This window comes from Carassius carassius, chromosome 19 (genome assembly GCF_963082965.1).
Source record: "Carassius carassius chromosome 19, fCarCar2.1, whole genome shotgun sequence".
NCBI lineage: Eukaryota > Metazoa > Chordata > Actinopteri > Cypriniformes > Cyprinidae > Carassius > Carassius carassius.
In genome coordinates, this window is record NC_081773.1 from 30,778,212 (window position 1) to 30,792,090 (window position 13,879).

General features: G+C 43.4%; 1 protein-coding gene across 2 annotated transcripts in view; it reads right to left on the reverse strand.

Moving 5' to 3' along the window:
• Positions 1-8,242: 8,242 nt before the first annotated feature.
• The window catches only part of LOC132095556 (interleukin-1 receptor type 1-like), a 72,654-nt gene continuing 67,017 nt past the window's right edge, over positions 8,243-13,879 (reverse strand). For both annotated transcript variants that reach the window (XM_059500673.1, XM_059500674.1), the window contains exons 7-11: positions 12,211-12,325; positions 11,018-11,157; positions 10,790-10,930; positions 9,815-9,973; positions 8,243-9,022 (exon numbers count right to left, since the gene is read on the reverse strand). In XM_059500673.1, coding sequence (XP_059356656.1) covers positions 8,586-9,022; positions 9,815-9,973; positions 10,790-10,930; positions 11,018-11,157; positions 12,211-12,325 — 992 coding nt within the window. In that variant the 3' untranslated portion in view covers positions 8,243-8,585. The remainder of the gene's footprint in view (positions 9,023-9,814; positions 9,974-10,789; positions 10,931-11,017; positions 11,158-12,210; positions 12,326-13,879) is intronic.

The following is a 13,879-nucleotide window of genomic DNA, read 5'->3' on the forward strand; positions in this document are numbered from 1 at the left end:
ACGAAGACGATTAAGCGGCCCTGACATGAACAACTTGGAGATGTGGGAGACTGCTCTTCAGGAGTTTGCGGAGACAGCACCACTCCTTCCCCCGGAGGAGGGCCAGGTGGAGAATCCTCAGTTTTTGTTTCTTCTGTTCCGCCGCTGGTCCAATTGCCCGCGGCACCAACTTTTTCATAAGAGCAATTTCCCTTTCCTCCGAGTTGCAAGGCTCGCAGGTTGACGATGAGCGACGCACTGCCTCCTCATTCTCACCCACGACGCCCCCTTTCACCAGCGGTCAAGAGGTCGCGGTTCGGAGGCACAACGCCTCTCCACGCATCTCTGGCCAGTTCCTCCGGGAACACGAGGAGTGTGGCTGTGATGACTCAGAACGCGATGCCTTCTGGGCCATCCGACACAACTCCCCATCGCTTCACCACTGCGGGTATGTCGACTGTCCCTTTGGTCCCTTTGGGAGCGTGGCTTGCGCTGCCCAACCCGTCACGCTGGCTCATTTGGACGGTCTGACTCGGTTACACGATTCAGTTCGCCCGGCGACCTCCCAAGTTCAATGCCGTGCTCGAGACTTCGGTGGCAGTCCGGGACACCTCTGTCTTGCGCGAGGAGATTGCTGTCCTGCTGGCGAAGGATGCAATCGAGCCGGTCCCTCCAGCCGAGATGAGGACAGGGTTTTACAGCCCTTACTTCATCGTACCCAAGAAAAGCGGTGGCCTTCGGCCTATTCTGGATCTGCGAGTCTTGAATTGGGCCCTGCTCCAGCTCCCGTTCAAGATGCTGACACAGAAACGCATTATCAATTGCGTTCAGCCCCAGGACTGGTTTGCAGCGATCGACCTGAAAGATGCGTACTTTCATGTCTTGATCCTCCCTTGCCACAGACCGTTTCTGCGGTTTGCATTTGAGGGTCAGGCATGGCAGTACAAGGTCCTTCCCTTCGGGCTCTCCCTGTCCCCCCGTGTCTTCACGAAGGTCGTGGAGGGTGCCCTTGCCCCACTCTGGGAAGTGGGCATCAGGATCCTCAACTATCTCGACGACTGGCTCATTATGGCCCGGTCCCGAGAGCAATTGTGCGATCACAGGGACTTGGTGCTCCGGCACCTCAGTCAGTTGGGGCTTCAGGTCAACCGAGAGAAGAGCAAGCTATCCCCTGTGCAGAGAATCTCTTATATCGATATGGAGTTAGACTCTGTGATTATGATGGCACGGCTCACCAGCGAGCGGGCCCAGTCAGTGCTGAACTGCCGGAGTTCCTTCAAAGGCAGGACAGTGGTACCACTGAAAAACTTTTATGCTCCTGGGGCATATGGCATCCGCAGCCGCAGCCCCAGATGGTCCAGCTGATCTGGAGTCAATTCGGCTTCCCATGAGTCCTCCCACTACCAGCTGTACTATTCCCTGTCCCAGGCCCCCCTGGGCACGGCTGCACTGGCACACAGCTGGCCTCAGGCTCTACGCAAGTATGTGTTTCCTCCAGTGAGCCTGCTCGCACAGATGCTGTGCAAGGTCAGGGAGGATGAGGAACAGGTCCTGTTGGTTGCATCTTACTGGCCCATCCGGACCTGGTTTTCGGAACTCATGTTCCTCGTGACAGCCCCTCCCTGGTGCATCCCCCTGAGGAGGGACCTCCTCTCTCAGGGGCTTGGTACCATTTGGCACCCGCGTCCAGATCTATGGAACCTCCACGTGTGGCTTCTGGACGGGACGGGGCAGACCTAAGTGATCTGCCACCAGCGGTGGTAGACACTATCACTCAGGCTAGAGACCCCTCTACCAGGCAGGCCCATGCTCTGAAGTGGATTCTATTCACGAATTGGTGGTGTTCTCACCGAGAAGACGCCCGGAGATGCCCGATCAGGGTTGTGCTTTCTTTCCTGCAAGAAAGGTTGGAGCGTGGGCTGTCACCCTCCACCTTGAAAGTGTATGTGGCTGCCATTGCAGCCCATCATGATGCAGTGGACGGCCGGTCCCTGGGGAGGCACTACCTGATCGTTAGGTTCCTGAGGGTTGCTAGAAGGTTACATCCTCCTAGGACACCCTTGATTCCCTCCTGGGACCTCTCTATTGTTCTGGCAGGACTTCAGAGGGGTCCCTTTGAGCCGCTGGATTCAGTCGAGCTTAAGTTCCTGTCTCTCAAGACAGCGCTTCGGGTTGCGCTCACATCCATCAGAGGGTCAGGGACCTCCAAGCATTTTCGTTAAGTGAAGAGTGCCTTGTGTTCGGGCCAGCCTACTCTCACGTTGTCCTGAGACCCTGGCCACGGCTTGCCGACAAATTTCAGCGCCACAGGGTTGTGACGGTGTTAGGGTTGTGGCTTTTTCCATAGGACCCCATATGTCGTTCGACATAACTCTTAGTGACCGACAGATAGGGAACGTTATGTCCCCATGCCATGACCTTGAACCGTTCACTGTTGCTGGGACACGTTCTCGGCTCCTCACCGTAAAACCTAATGAGTGGATGCACCTGTCGCCCTTTATACCCATAGACACAGGGAGTGGCTCAGGTATATTAAATCCACTAGCCAATTTTCATTGGCGTTTTCTCTTAAACTCAGAGATGATTGGCCTCCCAAGTGAGACCCCATATGTCGTTCGACATAACGTCTCCGTTCCCTCCATCAGGTAACGAGGGTTACGTACGTAACCGAGACGTTCCCCATATCATTATTTAGATTAACGTAGATGAGATATAATTTATTTAATGTTCAATAATATTTTTTTATTTAATGTGATTATTTACATTATATAAATGATAGTAAACCCATAAAACTACAAACAAGCCATAGATTCTGTGCAAGAAAATAAAACAACATAAAGAAGCTGCAGATTTGTTGATGGTATATGCAATTAAATATAAAAAAAATTGAGGGTTGTAAATTATTCATTAACATTTAATTTAGACAGCATAAATATTAGTATTGTAATTTTACAGTGGTACCATTAAAATTTAATGTATTATATATGCTTTTTTAAATTTTATATTCAAATAGAAATATTTCTTGTTTTAGAAATAAGAATAAAATTATATTTTATTAAATTATTGTATATATAAAATATTCAAATTTGGCAAAATGATCTCTACAGACAAGCATTTTATTTTAATACAAAAATATATATGCCCTTCCCGTGGGCTCACCACCTACAGGAGGGACCGTAAGGGGCCGGTGCTTAGACAATCGGGTGGCAGTCGAAGGCGGGGGCCTCGACAGCCCGATCCCTGGACACGGAAACTAGCTCTAGGGACGTGGAACGTCACCTCACTGGCGGGGAAGGAGCCCGAGATTGTGCGTGAGGTAGAGAGGTTCCGACTAGCGATAGTCGGACTCACCTCTACGCACAGCTTGGGCTCTGGTACCACACTCCTCGAGAGAGGATGGACTCTTCACCACTTTGGAGTTGCCCAAGGTGAGAGGCGGCGGGCTGGTGTGGGTTTGCTTATAGCCCCCCAGCTCAGCTGCCATGTGTTGGAGTTTACCCCGGTGAACGAGAGGGTCGCTTCCCTGCGCCTTCGGGTCGGGGATAGGTCTCTCACTGTCGTTTGTGCCTACGGGCCGAACGGCAATGCAGAGTACCCAGCCTTCTTGGAGTCTCTGGGAGGGGTGCTGGAAAGTGCTTCGACTGGGGACTCCGTCGTTTTACTGGGGGACTTCAACGCCCACGTGGGCAACGACAGTGACACCTGGAGGGGCGTGATTGGGAGGAACGGCCCCCCTGATCTGAACCCGAGCGGTGTTCAGTTATTGGACTTCTGTGCTAGTTACAGCTTGTCCATAACGAACACCATGTTCAAGCATAAGGGTGTCCATCAGTACACGTGGCACCAGGACACCCTAGGCCGTAGGTCGATGATTGACTTTGTGGTCGTTTCATCCGACCTCCGGCCGTATGTCTTGGACACTCGGGTGAAGAGAGGGGCGGAGCTGTCAACCGATCACCACCTGGTGGTGAGTTGGATCCGATGGCGGGGGAGGAAGCTGGACAGACTCGGCAGACCCAAACGTACTGTGAGGGTCTGCTGGGAACGTTTGGCCGAGTCTCCTGTCAGAGAGATCTTCAACTCCCACCTCCGGCAGAGCTTCGACCGGATCCCGAGGGAGGCTGGAGATATTGAGTCCGAGTGGACCATGTTCTCCACCTCCATTGTCGAAGCGGCCGCTCGGAGCTGTGGCCGTAAGGTTTCCGGTGCCTGTCGAGGCGGCAATCCCCGAACCCGGTGGTGGACACCGGAAGTAAGGGATGCCATCAAGCTGAAGAAGGAGTCCTATCGGGCCTGGTTGGCTTGTGGGACTCCAGAGGCAGCTGACAGGTACCGGCAGGCCAAGCGGACTACAGCCCGGGTGGTTGTGGAGGCAAAAACTCGGGCCTGGGAGGAGTTCGGTGAGGCCATGGAGAAGGACTATCGGTCAGCCTCGAAGAGATTCTGGCAAACCGTCCGGCGCCTCAGGAGAGGGAAGCAGTGCCCTACCAATGCTGTTTACAGTAGAGGTGGGGAGCTGTTGACCTCAACTGGGGATGTCGTTGGACGGTGGAAGGAATACTTCGAGGATCTCCTCAATCCCGCTGTCACGTCTTCCATTGAGGAAGCAGAGGCTGAGGGCTCAGATGTGGACTCGTCCATAACCCAAGCTGAAGTCACCGAGGTAGTCAAGAAACTCCTCGGTGGCAAGGCACCGGGGGTGGATGAGATCCGCCCTGAGTACCTCAAGTCTCTGGATGTTGTGGGGCTGTCTTGGCTGACACGCCTCTGCAGCATCGCGTGGCAGTCGGGGACGGTGCCTCTGGGATGGCAGACCGGGGTGGTGGTCCCTCTTTTTAAGAAGGGGGACCGGAGGGTGGGTTCCAACTACAGGGGGATCACACTTCTCAGCCTCCCTGGGAAAGTCTATGCCAGGGTACTGGAGAGGAGAATCCGGCCGATAGTAGAACCTCGGATTCAGGAGGAACAGTGTGGTTTTCGTCCAGGCCGTGGAACACTGGACCAGCTCTATACCCTCTACAGGGTGCTGGAGGGTTCATGGGAGTATGCCCAACCAGTCCACATGTGCTTTGTGGATTTGGAGAAGGCATTCGACTGTGTCCCTCGCGGCGGCCTGTGGAGGGTTCTCCGGGAGTATGGGGTCCGGGGCCCTTTGCTAAGGGCTATCCGGTCCCTGTACGAACGGAGCAGGAGCTTGGTTCGTATTGCCAGCTGTAAGTCAGACTTGTTCCCGGTGCGTGTTGGACTCCGGCAGGGCTGCCCTTTGTCGCCGGTTCTGTTCATGATTTTTATGGACAGAATTTCTAGGCGCAGCCAGGGGCCGGAGGGGGTCAGGTTTGGTGACAACACGATTTCGTCTCTGCTCTTTGCGGATGATGTTGTCGTGTTGGCCTCATCAGGCCAGGACCTTCAGCATGCACTGGGACGGTTTGCAGCCGAGTGTGAAGCGGCTGGGATGAGAATCAGCACCTCTAAATCCGAGGCCATGGTCCTCAGTCGGAAAAGGGTGGCTTGCCCACTTCAGGTTGGTGGAGAGTTCCTGCCTCAAGTGGAGGAGTTTAAGTATCTTGGGGTCTTGTTCACGAGTGAGGGAAGGATGGAACGGGAGATTGACAGACGGATCGGTGCAGCTTCTTCAGTAATGCGGTCGATGTACCGGTCTGTCGTGGTGAAGAAAGAGCTGAGCCGCAAGGCGAAGCTCTCGATTTACCGGTCAATCTACGTTCCTACTCTCACCTATGGTCATGAGCTTTGGGTCATGACCGAAAGGACAAGATCCCGGATACAGGCGGCCGAAATGTGCTTTCTCCGCAGGGTGGCTGGGCGATCCCTTAGAGATAGGGTGAGAAGCTCAGTCACCCGGGAGGAGCTCAGAGTAGAGCCGCTGCTCCTCCACATCGAGAGGGGTCAGCTGAGGTGGCTCGGGCATCTGTTCCGGATGCCTCCTGGACGCCTTCCCGGGAGGGTGTTCCGGGCACATCCCACTGGGAGGAGACCCCGGGGGAGACCTAGGACACGCTGGAGAGACTATGTCTCCCGGCTGGCCTGGGAACGCCTCGGTGTCCCCCCAGAAGAGCTGGAGGAAGTGTCTAGGGAGAGGGAAGTCTGGGGTTCTCTGCTTAGACTGCTGCCCCCGCGACCCGGCCCCGGATAAGCGGTAGAAGATGGATGGATGGATGGATAATGTATATGCAAGAAAATCTCAGCAGCTCTGACTGCATGAGAAACAGCCACTGCTTGCTTAACCAGCAGACAAGTTTATTTGGCGCCTAAACTCTGGAATAACCTACCTAACATTGTTCAGGAGGCAGACACACTCTTGCAGTTTAAATCTAGATTAAAGACCCATCTCTTTAACCTGGCTTACACATAACATACTAAGATGCTTTTTCGAACTTTTTCGAAGTCCTCCTAGACCATTAGTCTGATTTTCACTAAATTTGACACAGATCATCTTCAGACCCCATTGGCCAAAAGTTATGGATTTCGTGTTTATATACAAAACGGTTCTCATTTAGCACATCAATGAATTTGCTGGAAGGATGCCAAAATGCATTTGAGGCTGTATCTCTGCAAAGCTTTGTCATAATTGCACCAAACTGTATCTGTTATTGTCACCTCAAACTGACCATGCCACATAAATTTGGTAACATCGCCACCTATTGTTCAAGAGTAATAAACCATTCATTAACCATGAATAATTACACTTTTAAAAATGCTAATAACTTTTTAATGAAATTAGCCTATTGCAATGAAACTGGACTCAAAATATTCCCTGGCTTATGCCAACAACATAGACACCAAACATGCCAGAATAAAATGAACTTCCGGTCCGCCATTTTGATTTATGTTGAAAACCGACTCTTTCGAACTCCTCATCAACCGTAGGTCCGATTTTCACCAAATTTAAATCAGATGATCTTCAGTCTGTGCTGACAACATGTTATGGATTTCGTGTCGATAGACAAAATCGTTGTCGCATACCACAGCGACGAATTTGAGGCATGATGCCAAAATGACCCTTCAGGCTGTAGCTCTGCAATGCTTTGGCATATTGACACCAAACATTGTGTGTGCCATTGACACCGCACACAGAACACACCAAAATGATTTGATTACAGCACCACCTGTTGTTCAAAAGTGGTAAGCAATTTAATCATATTACTAGTGGTTGAATTTATGATTTTTCAGCCATTTTAATTACAATCATCCTAAAATTGCTGTAATTGCTCATTGTTGCGTTTGGTATGATGCTCCATGCCATGCTTAGCTCCTTAATTTGCCGGTTGAGTGCTTGGCCCCGTAATTGCTGCTTGCAGCTATATTTATACCTGAATCCTTCCCTATCCTCATTCACCGTACAGAAAACAGAACATCTTTGAATAAGTGACAGATTTCAGCTTCACCGCTTCAGCCTCTATTTTTAAGCGGTGGTATGCTTCAGATTCCAGCATTTGACTGGACAGACATTTTGACGGGAAGCTGAAGTACAGAGTAATGTCCTCAAAAGCATTAATCCATATTGGCATAAGTGACACACTGCAAGGTTTGAATGCTTAGATGTTGTAAATGCAAATTTTGTCATTGTTTTGGAGCACACTAGCTGAGAGATTACGTTACATTTCCATTACAAAATTTGGTACCAAAAAATTGATTTGACACTTTGACCTGAGCATGTTTTGTTATGTACCTTTCTATCATAGTCATCTGACATTATTAAGATTAATTTTTTTGACAGTTTAACTTGTCGTATTTTATTACCATTTTCTAAACAATAGCGAATAATCTGATGCATAGACATTATCAAATGCTGCATAAACAATTTCAAATCTTTAAAATTCTAAAAGAATTTTCAGTTATTTAATTTGTGTCATTAGAGCGGTGTTAGTGCGATCATGTGACAAGATGTTTACCTTCCCCAGGAAGTCCATCACGACCACTGATAAAGAGATTGTAACCATAAAGGGACCATAAATCTCTGAGAGATTACGTTAAGGCTAACATATTCATACTAAAAGCCAAAAAACTTCAATTTTGATTTCATGGGGACGTTAAAAAGTGTAGCGCAGAATTCCTCCTAAACCATGTTCCGTCAAATAAAACTACTACTTGCTACTGTAAACAAAACCTTGAAGCGCTTGCCCCGCCTCCGGGGTCTGATTGGTCGACTGTTTTGGAACTGACAGTCATGAGCAGCGCTGTGTGTAAAAGTTGAAACTTGACACAGTGTCTAAAAAATGCAATGCTCAATGGTCCTATGCAATCTTCTAGCGTGTTTACATAGAAAACAATGGAAAAGTGGCACATTGGAGTGGAAAAACGCAGTCTGTGTGAACAGCCCCTATGCTGAAAAAAAGATTAATTGAATTTACAATTTTTTTTTTTTTAGTTGTTGCAGTCCATTTATTTTAGCTACATTTAAATAAACAAATGACATTGACTTACTTTAAAAAATTGTTAAAAAAATAGCTTTTAGCTTTTAATTTAGTATCTTTTTTCAGTGTACAGTAAGTGTGCATTGTTGTGTTTCTTGAGTGGTGTTATCAATACACACTTCATAATGAGTTTATATACTTGTGTAGATTATATCTGCGGTCAAACAGATCTCAAAGCACCGTGAGCTCTGGGTTCTTCTGCCGCTTCGCTGGAGGCATTTGATAGCGCATGTGTTTCCAAAAGATTCTGTTGCCCTGAAGACTGGCGTCCTGTCTCCATCTGAGGATGCCTTTGGTGCGGATGATGTATCGCAAAGATTCGGGCAGCAGAGCCTCTTCAACACTGTCCTCCACCTGCACCAGGATGACTTTCAGACCCTGCTTCACTAAAGCTTCATAGAGACCCACCTGCGGCGCGTAAGTGGCCCATATTTGATCAGAGGAAGTGTTTGTTGCTTTCATTTGCACATCATGATCTGACACGGGGAGTTTATCTGGTAAAAGGCTCTTGGTGGTGTTGGTTAGAGGTGACAAACAGCTCTGTGATGTAAGGATAATGATTAGCCTTCTGCATCGGCTAATCGTGTCAGCAATGACTTCGTGCACCGCTGAAAATGAGAGTTGATTAATGTCAAACACTTGTTTTTTTGTATGATTGTGCTTCAATAAACAGTCAAGGAGATACTTAGGCCTGAAGATTTAGAGTATTTGAATTCCATTTAAAATATCCATTACAAAATTTGGTACCAAAAAATTGATTTGACACTTTGACCTGAGCATGTTTTGTTATGTACCTTTCTATCAAAGTCATCTGACATTATTAAGATTAAATTTTTTGACAGTTTAACTTGTCATATTTTATTACCATTTTCTAAACAATAGCGAATAATCTGTGATAATTTGAGAAATATTTGAAGGTGTCAGAATGATATATATATATATATGAAAATACAAAAACAATACTTATTAAAACTGATTCTAAATTTAAATAAAAATGATAAGAGTATCTCAAAGATAATAAACTAACACTGGATTACAGAATTTTTATAAACTAATCATGATGCACATTTATCAAACATAGATGCCATGTTTCTGCATTCGAAATCAAGGCATAGTTTATAAAAGCGTTGTTGTTATTTTTATTTAGTACTATTACAGAAACCTGACCAGTTTAATTTCTGCATGACTGACAAATATACATCACATTAGGTTTATTAGTTTATATTAAAGCTGTGTAATACAAATGCATAGACATTATCAAATGCTGCATAAACAATTTCAAATCTTTAAAATTCTAAAAGAATTTTCAGTTATTTAATTCAAACTTTGTTTTTGTTGAACAGGGTTTTACTTTGTGTCATTAGAGCTGTGTTAGTGCGATCATGTGACAGGATGTTTACCTTCCCCAGGAAGTCCATCACGACCACTGATAAAGAGATTGTAATCATAAAGGTCCTCCAGCACCGCAGGAAGGATATCCAATGCAAATGTCACTGCAGAAGTTGAGCCGTGTTGATCACCATGGAGGTAACTCACATACGCATCGTACGACTTGCCATCTTAAATAAAGCATGAGAATAATCCACACTTACAAACATAAAATTACAATAAAACATAACAATACAAATATAACAAGAATTATCACAATTTAATTATTTTTAATTAAATAAAAAATAAATTTGATTATAGAAATAAAATATGTGCAATTATTTTATATGATCAGATGATTGCAATGATTTTAGTTTTTGTTTTTTTTAAGGTAAAATTTGACTTGGACATGTTTAGGCAATGTTTCCCAGCTTTAATAAATATGTGTAACTGGTTTGTTCACAAAATCATCACATTGTTGGATTACATTGAATAGCAGATATATACTTGTATCATAAAATCATGCAATTCAAGCAGGTTTGTTTAATCATTTTGAATGTGATGATTTTGTAAAGAATTTCAAATATTAATTAAATCTGGGAATTATAAATAATTCTCATAATATATTTAAAACTCTCATAATTTCAAAATTTATTGAAATTGTAACATTAATTATAGTAGTATTTTTTGTACTATGTTTAATTTTGATTGACTTAAAACAGAAATACTATATTAAAGTAAACAATTATAATTAAAAATCATTTAAATACATTACAATAATGAGAATAACAATTTTAAATGTCCAGAACTGTCATTGAAATAATAACACAATGCAAAAAATACAACTATATATATATATACATATATATATATATAGTTGTAATAGTTATATTAATCATAATAAATCACTGACATGGCCATTGAAGTCAATCTACATGAAAACATCTCTACAGAGAACAGTCAGTAAAATAAATGAATCTGAGAAAAAGAAAAAAAAAAAAACATACCACTGCTTATGGCAGAAGACGAGCAAACAGCCCTGTAAGCCAGAACCAGATCGACTCTAAAGAGAAACGCAACTGCACACAGTAATATGAGCAGAACCACCAGGCCAACACCGATCCAGTAATAACGTTCATTCTGACTCACTGGAGAGAGAAAGACCAGAAAGCAGGTTAGAAGAGAGGAGACTTTTACTTATAATGTACAAGAGTAAAAGATGAACTAGAGCTCACCAGGAATAAGCAAGACATTTCCAAAATCTGAACCTGCAGGGTGCGAAACGACACAGGTGAAATTATTGTATAAATGTTCTTCTGTGACTTCTGGGATGTATAGAGTAGACAGCATATAGTCCCGCTCCCCCTCTTTCACACTGATGAAAAGAGACATGCAGAAACAAAGTGGTTGGACATCATCAAAAACATCTCTATCTATATATATTCATATAAACACATACATACATATTATATTATACATATATTAATGCTGTCAATTGATTAAACATGATTAATCACATCCAAAATACGTTTTTATTTATATATGTGTGCATATACTGTGTATATTAATTATGAATATATAAATACAGACAGGCACGTATATTTGAAAATATTTACATGTATTTAATATATATACATATTAATTAATTTATAAATATATTTAATATATATAAAACATTTTTCTGAGATATATATACATGTTTGTGTGTGCATCTATAAATACATAATAAATATATGCAGTATATTTAAAATATTTTGAATGCGATTAATCGTGATTAATCAGTTGACAGCACTAATATATATATATATATATATATATATATATATATATAAGGGTTGTACAATTAATTGAATTTCTAGTTGCGATTACAATTATGGATGCCACAATTACATAATTTTTCAAAGCGAAAATTTGTCGTTCATAATCGACTTATGTTATTTTGTGTGCTTAAGATGTGTTTTTTCTTTCTACAGGTTATTTTAAGGGTTTCCCCCATTATTTTAATTTAAGTTTTAGTATAACGTTATAATACCATTCATATTTTTATTTTTTTATAATTTATATATAATTTAAAGAAGAACAGCGCTACCCACATGGCTATTGCTCCTATAACAGCTCATTTTTATCATATCTTTTGTCTTTGTTATTTTTGGTTGTTATATTTCTCACAGATTTCTGCTCGTTCTAAATTGTGGAGTGCTTTCAGAGTATGCATTTATTTGTAATTTTAAATGATGGAAATGGAGCGTAAATGTGTAAGTCCTTCAAAGATTTCTTATCCTGTTGCGCCCTCTATAGGACCTCTATAGCGACTAGTCGACATCAAGCTTAAAGCGTCATGGTAGACTATTCGATTAGTTATTGAAACAGCTAATATGGATAGATGTACAGTATGTATGCATAAGGAGTCTATGGCAAATGTACTTACATACTTATGTTGTAGTCCAGTTCGAGATTTTTTAAGCCATTATACCAGTAGATAAGAGTTTCTCCACCGTCGTTCTTCCCAACAAGAGCTTTGCAGTTCAGAATGTAACTTTCACCTGTAATAACACGCAGAGGTGGACTTACCCATTAGGCAAAGGTAGGCAATTGCTGTGGGCCCACAAATACCAAGAACCCCCTAAAATGCTTTTCATATACGGGATGCGCATTAAGCACTGACACATACACGGTTGCTTTTTACAGTGTTTATCACCACAACAACTGTCTGCGTGTCCAAGTTGAACACACTTCTCGTGTACCCTGCTTGTAGGAAATGAAAATATCATGTATTCTAATCTGTATTAAAATATTGTATGACAGTGTGTATCATATGTTTATTGTTTTAAATGCTGCTTACTTATTAAGGACCCAATTAGAGCATACCTGTCAACATTTGGTTACGGAAATCCGGGAGACTTCGGGGGGCGGGGCGGCTGGGTGTCGGGGGTGGGACTCGACAGATGGGGGTTGGGTTTGGGGCGGGTCAGGGGCAAGTTAAATACACAAGTAAATACATAATAGATAATTATTAATAAGAATATTAATATTAATAAGAATTATTGTGTGTAAAGACTTATTCATGTTTATTTTTTATTTATCTTTATTATAACATTTTATATTACATAAAAGGAAACACTGTGGTGCAAACAGCAGAGTATTTTCTAGCTATGGCAGAATCCAGGAACAAGCCTGCCACACTAGCATTGAATTCATCGCAAAAAGAAAATTGATTTCTTTTTTTTTTTGCTATCAACATTGCCATTTTTAGTTCACTCTGTAACGGTTTCTGCCTCCGTCCGTCTCTTAGTGATAAAGTTTGAAATCGTGGTTGTGCCCCTTTGTGCCTCCACAGCGCGATTGTGCCATTGGGATTTATTGTGCTGCATTATATCGTTTTTCCCACCGTGTCCGATACTGAAATCAGTGCGACATACTTTGCAAAAAGCGTGGGAATTGTCGATGCTGCTTCGTGATAAGAAATTAAATTCCTCCGACCAGCTGTTGTTATATTTGCAGCAATATTTAGTTTTTTTTTTTTTGCCATAGCACCACCTGAGCTTTCTAATGGCATTTTTAGTGACGCTTGATTCAAATTCCCCCGTCTACCTGCGCAGATATGAACTGCGCAACAGAGCTGTAGGTTGCCAGGTTGAGGTCACAAATGGGTTCAAAATTGTATGATGTATCAATTGTGTAAGTAGGATGCGTTTCATACAAGATCTTGCAACTGGACAACCTTGAAATAATGTGATGTGATTATTCATATAACGAGGTAGGGCCATACAAATTACGGGAGTTTCCCGGGAGAAATAACAAAACGGGAGGGGGGCGGGAGATGGGTGTGAAATACGGGAGACTCCCGGGAAAAACGGGAGTGTTGACAGGTATGAATTAGAGTATGCATACGCGGTTTCTTGTTTGGTTGATAAAATTCTTAGGTGTGTAAATGTAAAATTTACATTTCTTTTTTTTTCTTTTTCATTTAAATTTGTCATTAAAATAACTAAAATAAGTGTATTTTAAAGTTTAGAATTAGACAGCCTTTGGCACACAGGCGTACGCTGGTAACTCTTCAGTGGACTTTCCTCCACAACATAAGCTATGTTTTTCTC